General features: G+C 46.3%; 1 protein-coding gene across 5 annotated transcripts in view; it reads left to right on the forward strand.

Moving 5' to 3' along the window:
* LOC148505546 (dynein axonemal assembly factor 8-like) overlaps positions 1-23,014 on the forward strand; it is a 145,884-nt gene that overhangs the window by 60,373 nt on the left and 62,497 nt on the right. For all 5 annotated transcript variants that reach the window (XM_088448187.1, XM_088448190.1, XM_088448192.1 and 2 more), the window contains 2 exons: positions 1,384-1,515; positions 1,992-2,186. In XM_088448187.1, the coding sequence (XP_088304313.1) occupies positions 1,384-1,515; positions 1,992-2,186 (327 nt within the window). The remainder of the gene's footprint in view (positions 1-1,383; positions 1,516-1,991; positions 2,187-23,014) is intronic.

Below are 23,014 nucleotides of genomic sequence, written 5' to 3' on the forward strand. Positions count from 1 at the left end.
GTGCTTTTAGTATTATTAGTAGTAGTTTATTAGTACTGTAACATTAGAAGTTGTAGTGTTTTTTTAGCACTGTATTATTTGTAGGGATGTGCAGGCTCGGATTAGTTCGAATTTTCCCGCCAAGTTCAGATTTTTCCGCCAAAAATCGGGTCTCAGAAGAGGCAAAACATCATCATCATGACTTTTGTCCAGGAAAGATTACGTTTGCCTCTTTCTGAGACCTGATTTTTGGCGGGAAAATCCGAATATGGCGGGAAAATCTGAACTAATCCGAGCCTGCACATCCCTAATTATTTGTAGTAATATTTAGATTTAGTATATATTTCTATCCATTTATGACTAGTAATGAGTATAAGGATGGTTTCCCATGGTTAAATTATAAAAAAAAAAAGTTGAGAAAAATTACTGAGTGAAAAGTAAAAGTTTGTAAAACAAATGGCTTCTGTCAGACAGTATGACTCCCTCAGACCTTAAGCACAGTCTGCATAACTGATCAGGGCGCTGTTCAAGACATGTTCGACCAGTGCGGTCGAACAGGGGCACCACCCAATAGAGGGCGCACCTTCTCCCAACCGTCCCAATTTTAAGCGGGACAGTCCCATTTTTCGGCACTGCCCCGCTGTTCCACCCACGGGCCGGAGTGTCCCGCCGGTGGTTGGGAGGTTGGGCACCCCCACCACCGCAGCTGTGCCGGCCTCGGAGAAGAGGAATTGATGCGTGCGGCGAGAGGGCTGGGTGTAACCCAGCTACTGAAGGAGTGCTGGGCTCGCCCCCAGCCTGACTATAAATGGGAGGTGTGTCCCAATTAGCGGCACTTAGGGGGTGTGGGCTGTGGTAATTAGGCCACACCCCTTATCGGGTGCACGCTGCTTCTCCGCATGCAGGGTCAGGGGGCGTCGGGGTCCCTCTCCGCACAGGGTGCGGCAACACCTGGAGCCGAACCAGTAACTGATAACTATATATTTGAAGTATCTAGATGAACACATTTCAGGTTAGTTTCTTGGATTTCACCAAGTAGGTACAAGTAACTATGGAAAGTGCATATTTTTTGTATTTTTATCAGCTTTCTGTCTGTTTTATTATCCGTAAAAATATATCCGATTGCATGACCCCAGAATAAAATTCTACATGTTCCAAAAAAATCAATATATCACTGGAAACCAATGTAGGGCAGAGCTATGAAAAGCCCCACACTGCCTCTGTCCAGGGCGTAGAGATGTAACCCACCTCTGTCCTGGAATGGGTTATTGGGGTATTTGTGTGATCATTGTACCCATTACTGTATATTGCGCAGATATCTTCAGAATGCTCAGTCAGTGGCTTTGTCAGGAGTGGCCTATATAGATGACAGATATATGTCTTATTAACTCTTCTGTTTTACAGGATTAATGAACAAACTGGCCGAGCAGGGTCTCCTGGGTGTCGTACGGACCAACCTATCTCATCTTGGTGATCTACATCCCAGCTTGTGTTTCCATGCAGCACCTTACACTGACAGTCTGCTGCAGGGCCTGGGTAACCTATTACACTATGGGGTCTATTTACTAAGCTGTGTTAGGAGGAGATAAAGTGAACCGTTGTAATTCCTACACCGTTCACCTGATTTGGATGTAATTACCCTCAAATTAAATCTGAAAGTCTGCAGTTAAAGCACATCTTGTTTGTTTCATTTCAAAGCCATTGTGGTGAATAGAGGCCAAAATATGAAAATTTTGTCAATGTCCCAATATTTATGCACCTGACTGTATATATATTTTTTTATTATTTATTTATTTATTTTTCTACCTAGAAGTAAATACATAGATATAACGCAGAACAGCCATGCACTATATTAAATATAACTAATAGTTTTATACTTTGAGATTCTTGTTTGCTAACCAGTTACATATAGTACATCATGCACAATCTTAGACCTAGTAGAATTAGGGAGATGTATTTGAGTATGGCAAAGGAGGGTTGTAACACATGTAATATCTTTATATCCGGGATAGGTGGAAATTTACATGCTATGCCTGACCCCAGCTCTGTGGTCCTGAACATGCTCTCCAGGCAACCTTTCACCTCTGACCCCGAAGTTGAGCAAGTCGTGATACTGACCATGAGCGGGACGCAGACCCTGCAAAGAGCTGGACAATACCTGAGCCAGATCCTTAGGCCACGGCCCAGAAAGCAAGAGACGAACTCAGGTAGGTTCATTATACTTTTTAAAAGTGAAGACAAAAAATTTTTTACACTACAAAAAATGTGACTTGCTGTAGCGCTGATATATTAAAGATAATTTGTGATTTAATTTTTTTCTTTTGTGCATAAATGTTTGAACACAAGTCCCCCTTTATGGCCGGGCATTGCCAGTGGGGCTTGGACATTAGTACATAGATAACATCCGTAGCAATGTTAGGTTGATATTGATATAAAGAGGCTTGTTCAGAAACACATCCAGGAAAGACTTCATACATAGTAGACCCTTACAAGTAGAGGTCATCTAGGTCATCTATGAAAAAAACGTGCGGGCCTCCCCCTCCTGGGTATAACCAGCCCTAGTGCCAAATAATAGCACTAGGGTTTTTCTCCATACCCCCGGGGCATTGGGTATGGAGGCAATAATCATTTAGTAGTATTTATTATTATTAATAATAATAATAATAAACTTTATATATGATTAATAATACTGTCCTTTTACAGTCTCACCACAAGTCCTAGCAAGGCCTGTCATGGCCAATTGTAAGAGCTGCCAGGACATGCTGGCACCTGGAGAACCTCAAGTGCCAGCATGCCCTGGCAAACTGGGCGCGCTGGCACGTATAGTGCATCTGTAAAAGAAATAGTAAAAAAAACCACAGTAAGGCGTTCGACTGCTTTTGGCCGTATAGTAGCTGCCTAAAAAGAAGATATTTCCCAATGGGTAAATAAAGAACCTTTTCCTATTTCCCTTACTGTATGTTACCCCGTTTGACTTATCTATGTCAAATGGATTGGATAGAATACTTCCCGGGCTGAGAAACCTTTTGAGATTTGGCTCCCTTATTTGTCTACCCTACCGTTATCCACCAGAGATTATGTGAGGAAGGCGGTCAGAATGTCGGCATGGTATAATATGGAGGTGGTAGTCAGAGGGTCTCCCCCCTTCCCCGTTTTAGGCCAGGTCACTGATAACCGCATATGCTGATTTTTGTTACATTATTGCCATGTGTTTTCTGCTCTTATATTTCACTTAAAAGTGCCCAATTCTAATGCGATTGCAGCTGCGTTTTCGTACACAACGCAGCTGGGAAAATATCCTAATGTTTGCAAATATCGCCCGAGCATGAAGACGACCACTGCTGCCTTCGTACCTGCGTGCGACGAAGCATACCTGCGTAAATATCGGTAACATCGATGCACGTCGAGCGGCCATCTTGCCCTTGCGTCAGGTCTGACCAGCCACAGACTCGGCAGCTTTCCTCTCCTACAGAGGGCTCTCACGCTGCGTATGTTACTTGCAGCGGCTAATTTATGCACGCCAATGTAACGGTGTTCAACCGGACAGACCCGCCTGCGTTTTTCTGACCATTTCCCGTCGCCATCCCCAAATGCTGACTACCTGTCAATCACTATGCGATGTATTCCTCTGTGCGTCCGTAATTTATATATTTTTTTTAAACAAAAAAACCCCACAGTACTTGGATACCAACTTAAAAAAAAAAAACTTTATTAAAGAAAATCCTCCCAAGGCCCCTCTTTTACCTAGTTATTGCTTACAAAAGCCATTGGAAAGGTCCTCTTCGATCCATGTAGGCATCCTCCTACTTAGGTGAGAAAAAAAAATGGGCGATGCTGATGAGACGTCACTTGTGGACACCTCTCGCTTGAATGAACAAAGCCACTCGGTGGTCTCCGGGCCTGATTCAGCATTGCAATGCTGAACGCAGATTCCCGATTATCGCGAATGTACCGAACGGGTCCTGCGTGATTGCACGTAGACCCTTCTATACCTCTGCCTGACTGGGACGGCCGGGGCTCCCTGTACACGGCCCTGTTTTCCGGGAGTGGCAAGGCCAGAGACTGTGTCTACGGATGCAGTTTCCTGGCTTCGCAAGACGGCCAGTCTGAGTAAGCCTCAGCTCACTCAGCTGGCCGGCGGCCCGGAGCCGTCCACCATCGCGACGGGATGGTGGTCGCAGTGCTGGGCTCGCAGATGCAGCAGGGGGTGTCATACACCTCCTGCTGTATTTGCATATTAGCAAGACGGAACTGCACAGCTGCCTGTGTATAGCTTTGTAATTCCGTCTGAAGCTGAATCACCCCCTCAGTCCAATCAGCGGCGAAGAGGGAAACGGCATAGAAATGTTAGCAACGGCAACGCAATACGCTTCCCTCGCGGTGCAGTCTTCACCTGGACTCGCACATTTTTGTACAAAAAATCTGCGAGTCCGGCGTTACCGTAAGTGCACCAGGAGATTTGCGGCCAATTGGATTGAGCCTTAAGTGGTCAGAGCACGGGGGAAAGCCTACACATTTTATTTCTTTAAGTTATTCAGTTATTTCCAGCAAACATGCTGGAAACCAGCTGAAATGCCAGCAATCTCTGGCATCATAACCCGCACCACATCCCGCGATTTTCCGTGCAAACTCGCCGGAAACCCACCGCAACTTATGGCAAACTAGAGCTCGCCACATATTGCTCGAGTTCCAAACCTCCAGCCGTTCCACCATTGTATAAGTGTGCAAAGTAGTAAGGTACTGTCTTATGATGGAGGTAATTCCAGACTCTTGTTTATCATGTGAAAATAACAGAATACGGGGACATTTGGATGTACGTATAGTACTAATCTGTACTCGTTTTTATCAAATCTCTTATCCTCCCCCAAGTGATTCTCTAATTGTTTGATACTGTATAGAAGAGAATATGGCTGATAAATGACCAGGGCCGGCAAGACAATCTGCGGGGCCTAGAGAGAAGGGGGCGTGGCCACATTCAGGAAGGTGTGACCACGCCCCTTCAGGAAAAAAAAAAAAAAAGTACTAGAAGACAGCTCCTGCTGGGCCCTTCAGGCAGTCTCCTCCCCCCCCCGCCCCCGAGTAATCTGTACCCACTCCCCCTCTGGGCGCCTCTGTAATGACAGAAGTATTAGTGACCTTTAGCATCCTGTATACTATCTGTCTGTCATTGTTAGCTTTCAGACCATTTGTCAGGTGGTCATATAATAATAACTGACCTATATTTAGGAGTTCTCACTGCAGAAGGTCCTATTGTGTAAGGTTCTGGACTGGAAATACTTTTCTGGGAAACACTTCTTATATCCCTAGTGACAAGATGTTGAAAACTGTACGTTCCTATTTAGGTTGCCAAGAACAAATGGTTCTACAGTGTGTAATTCTTGTACTTTTTCTTTGTTATAATATTTCTTTAGGAAAGATATCTCGTACATTTGCTTGGCGTCTATTAAAGTTTGTGGAAGGGGCGCATTTTAATTTGAGCACACTGTACAGCAGACCCGTACCTCTCTGGGGTGGTGTTCATCTTCAGTGGGGTAGTTATAGCAGCCGCAAACACTTGTGTTTTACAATGAATTCTGCACCCCTGCTGTATATTGTGAGTATAAATAGTCAGCTATGATTTACATGACCTATATAACCACCCCCCAGACTACAGCGTTTATACCATTATATGCAGTGCCAGGTTACGGTCCACATGGTCCTGGATCTGAAATCTATGAAGGGCCTGTTGTGTGCCAGTGCAGGGGAGTGACCAGCATGACTAGTCTTGTGGGGCTAGCACCATGGAGGGCATAGCTAGTGCCGACCTTCATCCACTCCAATCTCCCTCCCCTCTTTGTGTATATATATATATATATAAAATATATAATGTGTTCTCTTCCCCCCTTCTACCACATGTGCACTATTGTGTTCTCATCCCCTTACTTGTTTCCTCATCTATGTCTTTACCCATTATTGTGTTCTCACCTGTGCCCATTATTGTGTTCTCACCCATGCCCATTATTGTGTTCTCACCTGTGCCCATTATTGTGTTCTATGCCCCCCTCTTCCTCACCTGTGCCCATTATTGTGTTCTCCCCTATAACCATTATTGTGTTATATGCCCCCCTGTTCCTCTCCTGCGCCCATTATTGATTTCTCACTTCTGCCAATTATTGTGTTCTATGCCCCCCTCTTCCTCACATGTGCCCATTATTGTGTTCTATGTCCCCCTCCTCATATGTGCCCATTATTGTGTTCTCACCTGTGACCATTATTGTGTTCTATGCCACCACTTTCCTCACTTGTGACCATTATCGTGTTCTATGCCCCCCTCACCTGTGACCATTGTTGTGTTCTCACCTGTGCCCATTATTGTGTTCTATGACCCCCCCTCCCTCACCTGTGACCATTATGTGTTCTCACCTGTGCCCATTATTGGGTTCTATGCCTCCCTCACCTGTGACCATTTTTGTGTTCTATGACCCCCCCTCCCTCACCTGTGACCATTTTTGTGTTCTATGACCCCCCCTCCCTCACCTGTGACCATTTTTGTGTTCTATGACCCCCCCTCCCTCACCTTTGACCATTGTTGTGTTCTATGCACCCTCTTCCTCACCTGTGCCCATTATTGTATTCTAACCTGTGACCATTATTGTGTTATATGCCCCCCTGTTCCTCACCTGTGCCTATTATTGTGTTCTCACCTGTGCCCATTATTGTGTTCTATGACCCCCCTCCCTCACCTGTGACCATTGTTGTGTTCTATGCATCCCTCTTCCTCACCTGTGCCCATTATTGTGTTCTAACCTGTGACCATTATTGTGTTATATGCCCCCTCTTCCTCACCTGTGCCCATTATTGTATTCTCACCTGTGCTCATTATTGTGTTCTATGCCCCCACCTTCCTCACTTGTGACCATTATTGTGTTCTATGCCCCCCTCACCTGTGACCATTTTTGTATTCTATGCCCCCCTCTCCCTCACCTGTGACCATTATGTGTTCTCACCTGTGCCCATTATTGTGTTCAATGCCTCCCTCACCTGTGACCATTTTTGTGTTCTATGACCCCCTCTCCCTCACCTGTGACCATTATGTGTTCTCACCTGTGCCCATTATTGGGTTCTATGCCTCCCTCACCTGTGACCATTTTTGTGTTCTATGCCCCCCTCACCTGTGACCATTTTTGTGTTCTATTACCCCCCCTCCCTCACCTTTGACCATTGTTGTGTTCTATGCACCCTCTTCCTCACCTGTTTCCATTATTGTATTCTAACCTGTGACCATTATTGTGTTATATGCCCCCCTGTTCCTCACCTGTGCCTATTATTGTGTTCTCACCTGTGCCCATTATTGTGTTCTATGACCCCCCTCCCTCACCTGTGACCATTGTTGTGTTCTATGCATCCCTCTTCCTCACCTGTGCCCATTATTGTGTTCTAACCTGTGACCATTATTGTGTTATATGCCCCCCTGTTCCTCACCTGTGCCCATTATTGTGTTCTCATCTGTGCCCATTATTGTGTTATCTGTCCCCTCTTCCTCACCTGTGCCCATTATTGTATTCTCACCTGTGATCATTATTGTGTTCTATGCCCCCCTCACCTGTGACCATTTTTGTGTTCTATGCCCCCCTCTCCCTCATCTGTGCCCATTATCATGTTCTATGCCTCCCTCTTCCTCACCTGTGCCCTTTATTGTGTTCTCACCTGTGCACATTATCGTGTTCTATGCCCCCCTGTTCCTCACCTGTGCCTATTATTGTGTTCTCACCTGTGCCCATTATTGTGTTCTATGACCCCCCCTCCCTCACCTGTGACCATTTTTGTGTTCTATGCCCCCCTCACCTGTGACCATTTTTGTGTTCTATGACCCCCTCTTCCTCACCTGTGCCCATTATGTGTTCTCACCTGTGCCCATTATTGTGTTCTATGCCTCCCTCACCTGTGACCATTTTTGTGTTCTATGACCCCCCCTCCCTCACCTGTGACCATTTTTGTGTTCTATGCCCCCCTCACCTGTGACCATTTTTGTGTTCTATGACCCCCTCTTCCTCACCTGTGCCCATTATGTGTTCTCACCTGTGCCCATTATTGTGTTCTATGCCCCCCTCACCTGTGACCATTTTTGTGTTCTATGCACCCTCTTCCTCACCTGTTCCCATTATTGTATTCTAACCTGTGACCATTATTGTGTTATATGCCCCCCTGTTCCTCACCTGTGCCCATTATTGTGTTCTCACCTGTGCCCATTATTGTGTTATCTGTCCCCTCCTCCTCACCTGTGTCCATTATTGTGTTCTCATCTGTGCCCATTATCGTGTTCTATGCCTCCCTCTTCCTCACCTGTGCCCATTATTGTGTTCTCACCTGTGCACATTATCGTGTTCTATGCCCCCCTGTTCCTCACCTGTGCCTATTATTGTGTTCTCACCTGTGCCCATTATTGTGTTCTATGCCCCCCTCTTCCTCACCTGTGCCCATTATTGTGTTCTATGCCCCCTCTTCCTCACCTGTGCCCATTATTATGTTCTCACCTGTGCCCATTATTGTGTTCTCACCTGTGCCCATTATTGTGTTCTATGCCCCCCTCTTTCTCACCTGTGCCCATTATTGTGTCCTCATCTGTGCCCATTATAGTGTTCTCATCTGTGCCCATTATAGTGTTCTCATCTGTGCCCATTATTGTGTTCTCTTCCATCATATGCTTTGTGTTATGCTCTCTCCACCCCAGTAGGTCACTTACCTTCATCTCTCTTTGCACGTTCCTCTGTCTCTGCTCCTACTCCTGTCTCACACTCTCTGCGGGTCTTCACATTACTGACAGACCTTCAGGCAACGTTGGAACGCCTGCGACCTTGCCAGTAAATGGAATAGGTGCTGCAGGTAGTAAGTACAGCAACGTGGGTTGTGCTGCCTCAGTCAGCCATGTACAGGAGCCACCAGGTCAATGGACTCAGAAGAGAAGAATTTCCACCATGAGGGATTAGTTTGAATGGGCGGGGCCTCACGGCTGCTGGTGTTGATAAGACACTCTTATTCTCCTGTCACTACTGTCAGTCTCCAGTGGATCCTTGTGGTTTGGACCTATTTTCATGCAGAGCCTGGAGCTGCAACACCACCACCCCATGACTTCTTAGGGATGTAGTTATGAGACCGGCGGCCACGATGCCGCCGGTCTAAATCCCGATGGGGGAAGCCCAACAAGGGACTTCAAGATAGTCGTCGAAATACCAACGCCTATCTTAATCCCGACACCGGAATCCAGAAGGACGACAGCACCCGAATGAGGTTAGTACGGGGTGCCCTTAGTGTTAGCCGCGGTAGGGGGAGGGTTAGGTTTAGGTAGCCTAGCGGGGTTGGCATTTTTTTGGGGGAGGTTAGGGTTAGGCACCCCTAGGGGGGAAGGTTAGGCACCAATGGGGGGAGGTTTTGTTTAGTCACTAACTGGGAGGGTTAGGGTGCGAGGTGGGGAGGGGTAGGGGAGGCTACAAGAAGGGATAGTTATAGTTAGTGGGAGAAGTGGGAAGGGTAAGTATACTTACCCGACCCCTGTGGGGGGATACCAACCATTGGGATGCCGCTCTCTGCATTTTGATAGTAGGCATCCCGACAGCTGGCATTACATACCCATTCCACTTCTAATATCCATGTAAGCTACAGTAGGGAGCTTAATACTTGTTGGTTATATAGTTTTTTTCCCTGTATTTGGATACAGAGGAGCCTGGGGTGATTAGGATTTCAGTTTCGGTGTGGGGTGTGTATGGTCTCCCAGTGTTTGGATGTTTGCGTGGAGGACTCTGTAAAATCCACCACCTCAGTGGAGTCCGTGCAGTCCATGATGGCAAGGCTACACTGTGGCTGGCAATGGCTTCCCATTGGAAGCGCTACCTGCCAGTCACATATACAACAGGCAGTCTCAGGGGGAGATGTCTCCTCCCCCTGGGACTGCTAGTCCGGGCTGCTATTAGCAGAGAGCGGCTTCCAGTAGGAAGCTGCTTCTCATCCTCTCCGTCAGCCCTACACGGCACCTTGGAGCTGCAGACAATGCAGCCCTTTGAAAGCTGGTGATATGCGCCTGCGTTGCGCCCTGCCGCTACTGCGCATTCGCCGGTCCCGGAGCCTGTCAGATCGGTTGCGCGGGCGCCGGGGCCCGGCCAGGAGAAGCCAGGTGAATGTTTTTCAGCGGCGGCAGCAACCCTCATCCAAGAGGGTAGGAGCCGCCGCTGGTGGAGGTCCTCTGGATGATCCGGTTTCCCACAGTCCTGAAACATATAATGGTCAGTTAAGTAGCTTGGAACAGAATTGACCCCTACACTGTATGCGTGGCAGGGAATTTAGACTGTAAGCATCACTTGGCAGGAACTGATGTGCAATCTCTGCAAAGCGTTGCATAATATTTTGGCACGTTATAAATACAAGTTAATGATAATTCAAAATAATGCACATTTCCCCAAATTATATTGTCTGTAATAGATTTCTTATTTCTTTTCTCCACATTAGCACCAAATATTCTTTGCACTTAAAAGTATTATATTTATTGCTCTCTCTTGGCTGAGAGTCCGGCTTGAGGTTTTCTGTCCCCCCGGAGTAATCAATAGTGATAATACAATATTCAGCTTTAACTTCCCAAATGAACCAGTGAGTGGCAGTAAATGCATTATTATAAAGACAGATTGTGTCTGCTCAGAAATAGATGGCCTGGATACGGCTTTCATTTCACATTTGCAACCCTGTAAAGTTTTTAATATTTTTATTTTAATAATGTTCTGTAGCGAATACAGTATATCATACAGTTATCCTCACAGTAAATTGTAATCAGTTGAAACCATAGCAACTAGACTTGTGTTTCCTTTGTGTAACATTGTACACTATATAACTGAAAACTGTTTAGTGTGGTTGCTATGGTTACTGCACATTAGCTCTTTTTTTCTAAGTAAATAGCCACCTTAATATTGGTATCTCAAAAATCTGGGATTAAGTGGATTCTAGAGGAATTTTCTTTGTGTCATCACTTATCGCAATATGCTAAAACCTTTTTGTAAAGTCCAGGGTTAAAATATATCATGTAGATTAAAGACCGTCAAGGAGCTTGTCCGCTCAAGGCATAGGGTAGGCATCAACTAGGAGATGCTATCCAGCAAGAAACAAGTGATTCTGTCAGTCTTTGGGAAAAGGACAATGGTGCTATTACAGTCACTCAATAGACTTATCAATGATACCTAACATTAACATGACTTTTTCTTCCAGCCTTTATTAAACCCATTTCCCTATAGAAAGCTAAAAGGTTTGGTGAACCATATCCCCTCAATATAACATTATGCTCTACCAGGTTGGCTCTCCACTCTCCCTGAACTGTCAGAACATATATCTATAAACTCCTTGACCAAAACACCTAAAGACTCCTTTTGGTGCTGGGAAAGGGGATGGCTAATGAAGGATTCCAAAACTAGGTTTAATATAATCTCACACACCTTGAAGAGGTTATTATGACACACTTGCTTCAGACTCAGCAACTTCATAGTTTATGTTACCTACGTAGGACCTTGCAGGGACCCTGCTATTTGGTCAACAGTATGCTCTAGGTAATAATAACAACAACTGCTCCTGGTCTATAATTTACTTAAATGTTCTCTTGCCCACTGACCAATTACGTCTAAGAGGTTCACAGAGTCGCACATATTGCAGAACATTTTCCTCTCCATAAGGCTGTAGCTTCCATGACTGCTTCAACAGATTGAGAATCCCCCAAGGCCTCCTGCCATATACAAGCTCAAATGGCGAAAATCCGGTTAATCTTGGAAAATTCTGAACTAGAATTATTAATAAAGGGAGAATTTGATCCCACTTTTTCTCTGTTTGGAGAAATCTTTTAAGCATATTCTTCAATGTGGGATAAAATCGATCAACTTTGCCATCAGTCTGCGGATGATATACGGATGTCCTAACCAAGATGGCTTTCAAGAGCCGCATCAGTTGGGACATGAAATATTCACCTTGGTTTGTAACTACAACAGGTAGACCCACTGAGGAGAAGAACTCCGGCTCCGTCGTGCACATGCGCGAGACCCGGATAGCGACGAGCAAGCCGACGCTATGGGTCTCGCTACAAAGGGGGCGTGCTGTCGATGGTGAGTGACAGCACGCCCCCTTTGGTGGGTGTGCCGGGGGCGTGGCTGGCCAGACAGAGGCGTTCCCATGGGAATGCCTACCGTCTGGGGCCAGCCCCACTGACATCACAAGTGATGTCAGTGTGAGTGCTTTCGGCTCTGATAGAGCCAAAAGCACTCCAGGGCTTGCGGCAACGAGACCCTACCACAAGGGTCTCGTCGCAAGCACGATGGTTGTGATGGTCTTGACCATCGCGACCATCTTCCTGGCCACTCGCTATAGCTGTGAGTGGTCACCCACAGCTATACGAGCGGCCAGAAGGGCGCTCTAAAAATTCAGAAGGGCGGCCCTGATTCAGAGCGAGCGCTCTGTCAGAGCGTCCGGCTCTGAATCAGGGCCTCTGTTCATATGTTAGCTGTAGCAGAGCATAATGTAAAAGCTTCATGATATCCGGTGGCATAGTCTCTAACCATTAGAATATAGATCCCTTTGATGAGGGTTCTCCAGGGCCCATCTAACTACTCCCTATTTTTTTTGATTGGACCCCTGACTGCAGGAAGGCCAATTGTCAATGACTAGGTGTCATCATCTGACATTCTGGAAATGCGGTGTACACCAGATGAGAGGCGACTTTGGACGGTTTGGCGTGGGGATGGACATCAGAAGCCCACCATCAAATGATGGCTGGGCTTCCGCCATCAAAACTTTCGATGCAATGGTAACTAACCATCTTATCAAAAGAAATAGGTGGAAAAAAATATTAATATGATTAGCACCGGCACAAAAAATCCCTGTTTGCACATGCGCTCCCGATGTCATGCAGCTGAATTCCACTGTATTTTAACATCGGATGGGAACCACTTCCACACCGTTTCATGGCAGCTACTATCGGAAAGCCGCATCGAATGATGAAAACACTACCATCGAAAGGATAACATTGATGGTAATGAAACATCGTTAGCCGATTTCCATCCCTATTTTGGCGGTGGATTAGGCACACAAGTGCACCTAGTTTTACAATGAGTATAGTAAGAATTGCTGCCTATCAGGAGGCCAGGTATTAATAATCTGGAGATTGTGAAAACAAAATTAAATATATTCAATGAAATATGTAAAATGCCTTTTCATGAGAGCTCTTTTCCCAACACTGGTCAAGGCTCTCCTTCAACTCTTGTGTCAACAGTGATACATCGAGCTCGCCCTCCTATCTGGATATTGCAGGAAGGAGAGGATCTCTTTCAGTGCTGTATAATTTCTAGAGATGAGCGGGTTCGGATCTCAGAGATCCGAACCCACCCGAATTTCGGGGATCCTGGGCGATCCGAGCGCAGCCGACACCGCCGGCACCCCCACTGGCAGCATCCCCCGCTGCCGACACCACAGCTGTCAACACTTCTGCACTGCTGCCCCACGTACTGAGGACACCGTCAACGACCCCGACACTGCCAACACTCCCACACTGAGGACACCACCAGCACCCCTGCACTGCTGACTGTCAGCACACATGCACTGAGGACACCGCTGGCACCCCCACTCGGCCGACACCGCCGGCATCCTGCATTGAGAACACCCCTGCACTGCCAACACAGTCAGCAAACCTGCACTGAGGACACCGCTGGCATCCCCGCTCTGCCGACACAGCCAGTAAACTTGCACTAAAGACACCACAGGCACCCCCGCACTGCCATTCCATGTACTGAGTACACCGCCAGCAATCCCCGCACTGCCGACACAGCCAGCAAACCTGCACTAAAGACACCGCTGGCACCCCCGCACTGCCAACACAGCCAGCAAACCTGCACTAAAGACACCGCTGGCAGCCCCGCACTGCTGACACAGCCAGCAAACCTGCACTAAAGACACCTCTGGCACCCCCGCACTGCCGACACAGCCAGCAAACCTGCACTAAAGACACCTCTGGCATCCCCGCACTGCCGACACAGCCAGCAAACCTGCACTAAAGACAGCGCTGGCATCCCCGCACTGCCGACACAGCCAATAAACCTGCACTAAAGACACCGCTGGCACCCCTGAACTGCCGACATCACCTGTACCCTTCATTGAGGACACTGCCAGCACCGCAGCACTGTCATTCCATGTGCTGAGGACACCGTCAGCAACCCCGCTCTGCTGACACTGCTGTCACAGTAAGTCCACTGTTGGTGTAATCAGCCCACACTGTATATAACACACTGTATAACACACTGTATCCGTGTTGGAAAATAGAAGCTGAACTGCCACATGTTAGTGCCGCCCACTGTGTCACTTAGCTTAGTCAGCCAGCTAGCTGGATGCAACCTTTTGGCCTTTACTGGATGAAGCAAATAATATTGTAAGGTGGTAAAAATTGATTGGAAATTGCTGGAAATAAATGTTATTGAGGTTAATTTTACTGTAGGAACAAAAACAGGCCCATTTTATGTGATTTTAGCTGTTTTTATGGTTTTTTAAGAAAAAAATCCAGATCCAAAACCAAAACACGAAAACGAAACACCAAGGAAAAAAATCCAAAACCAGATTCAGATCCAAAACCAGGGGAGATCCAAAACCAATGACGAACAACGTAATGGCAGGTGAATATAGAATACAGCTAGATGTGAGGATCATCTCTAGATAAGGAGATTCTACCTTGATAGATTGCAGCACTTAGAAGAGAAGAGTTGGCACAAGCAGCACCTGTGACATGACTCAAACAATTCCACTCCTTGGCGCACTTGTTTTGATCACACACACACGATTCCATAATGCAAAGTGTCCAATTATATACCAAAAACAAAGGCAGGGTTGTTTTTCTGCCAAAGAATATGCATATCTCAAACCATAGCGACAGTTCCTCAGAAACTAGATCAAAAGTGAAAAGAAAGGACAGTATTTTCCTCATAACTTCGCTAATTAAACAATATGCATAGCACAGCTATACAGCTGCGGCTCAGTATAAACTATAAGAAAAGGGCAAAATGACAAAAGCTTTCTCACCTACTCAAGCAGTAAGGATTATTTGTGAATTGGGGAAAGAGTCATACTTTTTGCAAAGTTACGCTTACGCCTTGCCCTGAGAGCCATTACATTGTCAGGGAATCTTCCCCAATGACAGCCCGACAATATTGCCTAAGGTTCCTGATTTGTGGCCGTTGTTACCTGGATAACTGCTTTGGTGTTTTTTCAGATTGCAGAAACTTTCACCTTTTACTAACAAACTCTTTAGTGTTACTTATTGCACAAACAGTTGCTGTAGTCTCACCACCGTTGTTAGTGCTATTAATAGTTAGCTCAAAAGAGGGGTTCATAGGGGCAAACCTTACAGTAAATGGCTTATGACCCATATTTTGAACCCTGCCTAAAGGTTAAAGGATGAAGCGGTAGTGGGGGTGGCTGGTAGATACATTTAAGAACACAACAAAGCTAATTTAATTGCACAATTATTTGCATTAACAGAGAAAAACACACAAATGAACATTCTTAAAGGCAACGCAATGCTGTATGTGTATGATTAAAGCTAAGAATCGGTATGTAATTCCGGCTGTCGGGATGCCTCCTGTCACAATACTGACAGCGGCACCCTGATGGTTGGGATCCCAACAGGGGTCAGATGATTATACTGTATACTTACCTTTCCCTTTCTCCCCCTAACCCTCCCTTCTTGTAGCCTAATCCTAACCCTCCCCACTCCGCACCCTAACCCTCCCCGTTAGTGCCTACACCTGAATCCCCCCCTTCGTGCCTAACCCTAACCCCCCCTAGTGGTGCCTGACCCTAACCCTCCCCCCTAAGGATGCCTAACCCTAACCTGCCCCCCCCCCAAAACCTAACGCTAACCCCGCTAATTTACCTAAACGTAACAACACCCCCTCCCATGGCTAACACTAAGGGCGCACCGGCTTACCTTTGTTCGGGCACGCATCCGCCTGGATTGCAGCATCAGGATTAAGATAGGCGTCAGTATTTCAACACCTATCTTAAGTCCCTTGTCAGGATTCCAGTGTCGGGTTTGAGGGGTCTATTTACTAAGCATTGTTAGGAGACACAGTGAACAGTGATAAGGTGCCAGCCAATCAGCTCCCAACTGCCATCTCACAGGCTGTGTTTGAAAAATGACAGTTGGGAGCTGATTGGCTGGTACCTTATCACTTTTCACTCTGTCTCCTAACAGTGCTTAGTAAATAGACCCCTCAATCCCGACACTACAACTACATATCCCACATTTAGCAGGAAACAAATTCTATACAGTAATTGTAATTATTTAAGATACATTTTGTATAACTTCATAGCTCAATAGTTCCACAAATTATAACAGAAATATTGAGAAAAATGAAATGTCACCTTCATAAAGCTGTGTAATAATATATGCAGGTGTTATATCAGGAGGTTTCTTTTTAGTTGGCGGAGGTTCCAATAAAATGAACTCATATTATATAATACTAACACGGGGTAAAGCCAAATAGCACAAGTTTGTAATTTGCAAACTGATTTTTAGATGTACTAAAAATAATACCCATATTATATATAACCGCTTTTTGACACCTCTGTAACATTGCACAGCTGCTATGTTATATCTGTTGCAGACACCACGGTGTCACTAGACATATCGCATGTGAGCGTGCATATCACATCCCTAGGAGCAACGCAGTGCAGACATCACGAGATTAAAACAAGTAATTGCTATGAATAATATTACACAATTAAAAACAAATGCTCAATATTATTTTTCTTAATTTATTTCCCCCTTCTCTGGTCTCATAAGTGTTCCTCTGTTTCTCCAGCAGGGCTTCCAACTGAAGCCCTGCACAAATGAGGGAGTAAAGGGCATTTTCTAAAAAAGGAAATAAATTTCAAGTTCCTGCTAACTGGTCTTTTTGAGACTCCCTGTACTATGGGAATTATTTTTATGCAAACAATACAAATGTATCTATCATTAATGATATATGGGGGTTGAGGCCAGTATGGCCACGGAATCATTCCTGTTACAGATCTATACAGTAGAGCACGGTGTTCTGCCTTTGTCCTGTACGCAGCAGTTCCCTTCACAGATTCCCCAAAAAGTGAAGCACAGTGTTCCTGCAATAATGAGTCAACAGCACCGAGCTCTGCTTAGAGAAATAATATAGTCAGGTCTCCTGGGACAGGGGATCTGTTAGGAACAGACCTCTCTCTGGCAGTCGCAGCTTTTCCTCTGTGAGATTTCTGCAGACATAGACAAGTTTGGGTAAAGTGCAGACTGTCATGACATTATAGTACAGGGCAGCAGCTGTAGGGATGTCCTGGTTATCTGCTACTTCACAATATCCCTGCTGTGCTCCTGCAAGTCCTCCACATCAGCCCCCTTCCGCTGTGCTTCCCCACGCTCAGCCACAGGCACACTTAGATGATTACAGAGAACTCTCTACTGAGGCTCTAGATCTAGATGATAGAAAATGATCAGCACATCTGTAGCAATAGATGCAGTATAGGCTACATCTGTCAAGTGCCTTAACATCCGAGATGTGATACATTGCATTTTTATTTTAAGCACATACAGTTGTGTCCTCATACACCCAGCGTCTCTATCCCATATGACGCGAGACACCCAGGCGCGACTGATCCACTCCGAGAGGTGTAGCTTACCATCTATTTCTTAAAATTGTGCGTTTTTATTCACAGCGCAGACGCAGCAAAGCACCACTCACGGTGTACTAGAGACGCTGGGCTGCGACTTTAACTGCACAGGAATTAGTTTTAAACGTGCAAAAAGTCACGCATGAAGCATAACAGAACTTGGTGTGAGAAAAATCCGCGTCCGCTGCATCACAGAACTACTTATACAGAGTCAGACTCAGTCGCACACAGATGTACAGATGCCGCACATGAAATTGATCAGTATAAGCTAGACTAAAGGTGCGTGCACACTGGGCGATAAAGTGGACGACTGACCGATAACGATATCGTTATTGTTCAGTCGTTCACTACATCGTCCATTTTTTACCACCAAAACGATGGACGATAACGACGATGCGCGTTCCCGCAGGTCGTTCGTCATTATCGTTCATTGGGCTGACATGCAGGCCAACCTGACGATATCGTCAGGTTGCTGCATGTCGGGGAATGGGGGAGAGAGCCTGGCGCTCATCGTTAATGATATTGTTCAGCGGGTGTGCTCAATGTCATGGACGACATTGAGCACAGCCTGCCGGAGACACACTAGACAATATCGCTCAGGGAGCATATCGTCTAGTGCAGTGTTGGCTAACCTTGACACTCCAGCTGTTGTGGAACTATATATCCCAGCATGCCCTGCCACAGTTTTAGCATGCCCTAATAGCAAAACTGTAGCAGTGCATGCTGGGTTATGTAGTTCCATAAAAGCTGGAGTGTCAAGGTTAGCCAACACTGGTCTAGTGTGTACACTCCTTAAGTAGTTTTGTTGCTTCCAGATGTTTTATTTATGTGAATAAGACGCAGATTTTAAGCGAGAAAGACGCTCCGCGGCGCCGAGTCACCAGGGACCTGACGCGCCAAGATGGGCTGTTTGGTGCGATTGCAGCCGCAGTGTATAAGGACACACCTGCGCATACAATAACCCGGAATAACCAGGGTGACACATGAAAGGCATGGAGGCAAAGAAAGGAGGATTGAGAGTCCCCATGTCACGAAAAGCAAGATCTATTAAACCCAATATGGGTTTGTCACAGCACGCAGGACACCGGCACACACTTACCGGGTATGGCAGTGCTGGTCAGCGGCAGAACAGTGGTGCAGCATGACGTAGGCGTCCCCAGAGGGTGCGCACGCCGACCTAAATGAAATTTAAAGGGCCAGACCTCCCCCAGTGTGACGTCTCAGTAGGCGCCCAATTCAATCCCTGCCTATTTAGGAAGTCCCTGGGAGCGCTCTTGTGTCAGAGTATAGGCTCCCAAACATTACATCAGCGTTCATACCTCAGTAATTCTGGCGTTTGCTCGTTTCTGACCTTTGGGTTGTTCGCGACCTGATTCCGTCTGCTCCCTAGTACTACGCTTGGTATTCCGGTCTGACCTTGGCTTCGTTCCTGATCTGATATTACCTGATCCCTGGTACCGTCTTGTCCGTTTGCTTCTGACCTGGCTTGTAGACCACGTTTTTACACCTTCATAGTTCTCCGCTCCAATCCAGAGCACACCAGCACCTATACTAGGGCACCTAGTCTGAGGGGCGCCACCTTGCACAGACCCAGTACTCAGTGAATAATAGGAAGTGCCCTTTGTGGGTGGTGACAGGGGGTGGTCATGCGAACGGAGGCGTGTCAGTGCATCCGAACGCCGTTGCAGGGGCGTGCATAAATTATCCACAGCGAACCCATACGCAGCCTGAGTACTCACTACATGCAGGAAGTTTAGCAATTCCTGCGGGAGGGTCAGGTCAACCACTGTTCTGCGTCTTGGTCGGATGGCTCTCGATTGTACCGATGTTTTCGCAATCTTGCACATTATTACGTATGTGAGTGAAGGTAAGGGGGCGTCTCTATGAAGTCCTGGGTGTTTTCATAATATGGTGCGGTGGCAGTGCATATGCATTTATTAGCATATTTGCGCAGCGACCGGGTGCGCGCGATTGCAGACTTGCGATCCGTGCTGAATTGGGCCCACAGTACGAAGCTTAGCAGGGTATTGCTGCCAATGTGAAACCATATTGTCATGCTCTGGAATATTATTTAAAACTGCTTCCTTATCCCTCCGGTGCCTGTCCAGGATAGCACAGAGGTCCGCTCATGCTGCACATCGCTCCCGGCTGGTGCTGAGGCCTGTCTGTGCTGCTCCTGCCCTGTCCGCTCTGTATCCTGTCACTGAGCATGGAGATGTCTCTCCGCAGCCCCTTACTCACAGCGTGTTTTCCCAGCATGATGGCACACAGCCAGAGTTCCCTCCTAAACCACAGTATGGGTGCAGCCATGTTGGACTCTGTCACCTGACGCTCTGCCTCCACTGAGAGTGCTGCTCCCACACCAGCTGATCGCAGCATCCAATCCCTGGGGATCCTCCCCTATAAACTCAATTTCCAGACTGGCGTCTGTTGCCAGTACAAGGTCGCTTCTTGCTGAAGTTACAGCTCAGTGCTGAGCTCCCAGATACTCTGCATCTGGACGGTCCCAGGGCCTGATTCATTACAGATCGCAACTGCGAATGCAATAGCGATTATACACGCAGTCTCACTGCAATAGTATGCTAATCCATTGCGATCACTATGCCGTTGCAGCACAATATAAGGATGCCCACTTTTCCTTACACACATCCATAATGTTTAGCAAGATTGCAAAACCACCTGTACCATCGAGTACCATTGCAGCCTCACACACACTTGCACAAGCTCTGACCTTACTCAGGAATTGCTAACTTCATCGCACGCTATGAGTACTCAAACTGCGTATAACATCGCAGTGGCTAATATATGTATACCCATGCAATGGCATTCAAACGCACTGGCACGCCTGCGTTTCCCCGACCAACCCCCGTCACCTCCCACAAACGGCACTTCCTTGTCAATCACTCTGTGATGGGTCTGCATAGTCACTGTAATTGCAGTCCCCATCGCAGTGACCGGTTCGTGCACGCGCACTATGATGTATGCGCAGAACGCAACAATTGGCCGGTTTTTGTGCGTTATCGCAGTTGTGATCAGTACTGAATCAGGCCATCAGTCCGTTTTATCTAGTTCCTATATCTGGTAAACAAGTCTCCTATACCATCTTGCACACCAGTCTGGTTTTTACAACTGAAACTTGTTCATGCAGCCACCATCGGTTCCAGCCGATACCTCCAACCGTCGGTCTCATCCGATGCTTCCAACATTGGAATCATATTAATTAAGTTAATCAATTCATCAACATCGGACTCATATCAATTAAGTTCCTCAATTCATCAACATCGGCCCCAACCAATCAAGTTCATCAACATTGGACTCTTATCAATTAAATTCTTCAACATTGGATTCAAATCCATCAAGTTCTTCATACTGTATCATCAACATTGGTCTCAAACCAATCCAACTCTCAATCCAGCATCATCGATCCCAATCCGATTCTGCTCATTCATTTAGTATTATCATATACAGTTCTCATTCCAACCTGCTGTTTAACAAAGACATTCTATTTCTGTCCTCGCCTTCGGGCCCATCATCCACTGCCGTATCTCTATCTCCTCACATCATTACATGAGGAAGTCCTGGCTCAAGCCACCCAAGTTCCTTTACACCTCTCTGACCTCCCCTTCAGCCTCCTGTTCCTACCCAGACCAACTCTCAGGTGTGACACATATTATAGTTTATTTTTAACATTCGTGTTTACCCAAGTGGAATTTCTATGTTAAAAAGATAGTTGCCCAGAGCTTTGGGCATTCGTTTACTTATAGACACCTCAACATAACACAAGGGGTGCGTTCAACTTCTACCCAGAGATAATAGCTCTTTTCTCAAAGTCCTGTGCCATTTTCATAACTGACCATCTTGCAATAGGGGCTCTAAATCCACCTAAAGTCAGTCTTGGGGTAAATGCCTTATTATGGATTAGAGACGTAAGAGAAGAAATTTCCTCCTCTGTTAACACTGTGGGGTATATTTACTAAGCTGCGCCTTTTTAGAAGTGGAGATGTTGCCCATAGCAACCAATCAGATTCTAGCTATTATCTATTAAAAGGTGCTAGATAAGTGTTAAGTAGAAACTGATTGGTTGCTATGGGCAACATCTCCACTTCTAAAAGCCCGCAGCTTAGTAAATTCACCCCTGGGTGTCAAGCAACAGGAATTTCAAAAGATGAAAGAATAAACAATGGAAGTTTAAAAAAAAAATGATTTATTCAAAACATAGTACCAAAACGTTTAATCGCACACATAAGATCTGATCTTTGAAAAATAGACTAAGTTTATATTGTGACCCACCCTCAGAAATTCCAGTAATATCCTAGTTAGATTGGACGGCTATAGTCAGGGCCTCTGGGCATAAGATAAGAACGGTAGGTGGAAGAAAGCCGGTCGGCATTGTACCTTTTTGTGATTGGAAAGCTAAAGAATAGTGCGGTATTGATTTTATGGAGAATGAAGAATATATGCCAAGGGCACAAAGCATGTGAGTTATAGCATTCCAATTAATTCTATCAATTGCTTTCTCAGCATCAATAGAGAGCATCATTCCGGAGGTCTGATCATGGGCAACCGAGTGGTGTAAGGTTAAAAGTTTTGTGATATTTTCATGTTCTTTTCTTATTTCACCCAAACCAACTGCATCACAATGGGGTGAGCGTGGCAGTAAGTACTAAGAGCTGATTCTGACTTGGAGGCAGCGATGATGTCTGACGCAGCCGAGCGATGTTTTCTTGCCCACACATGCGTATGAGTCACTCCGCTCATGGGCCCCCATTTTGTATGTACAGAGCCGCAGTACAGATTTGCCTCACGGTAATAGACATGTTCCTGGATGGTGGCTGAAAAGACGCAGAGAGACGTTGCGTCTTATGGGATGCTCAGAGGTGTGTCGGGGGAAACTGTTCTGTACAAAGAAGCTGCACCGCTCACATAGGAAGCCAAACTCCGATGGAGAAATTACGGCTGCCATAGGATTGGTGCAAGTTTCGATGGTGTGACCGATGCTGGGTCTAAAGACGCACCAATTAGTTTTTCAACGTCTATGGACACTGACAGCGGGGGCCTCGGTAATTGGACATTTGGATGCACAGATCTTCACCAGGGAAAGACTTTGTAGCAGCATTAGCATTCGGACGCAGCGACTGTGCTACAATATACAAAAGCCGCAGGAGGTGTCTGGTGTAATTAGGTTAGTTATACGGAAACCATCAGATTTGCTGAATCAGGCCCAATGTTCAGCGTTGCCCCAACGTTCCTTTAAGGTCCGGGACAAACACTTCTTGAGGTTGGACAGACTCTATAGGTCCCAGGCCTCCAGCACCACAGCTCAGAGAGAGGCAGGTCCCGGGTCTCCAGGTTGTCT

Source organism: Taudactylus pleione, unplaced genomic scaffold, assembly GCF_031769625.1.
Source record: "Taudactylus pleione unplaced genomic scaffold, aTauple2 ptg000451l, whole genome shotgun sequence".
Classification (NCBI taxonomy): domain Eukaryota; kingdom Metazoa; phylum Chordata; class Amphibia; order Anura; family Myobatrachidae; genus Taudactylus; species Taudactylus pleione.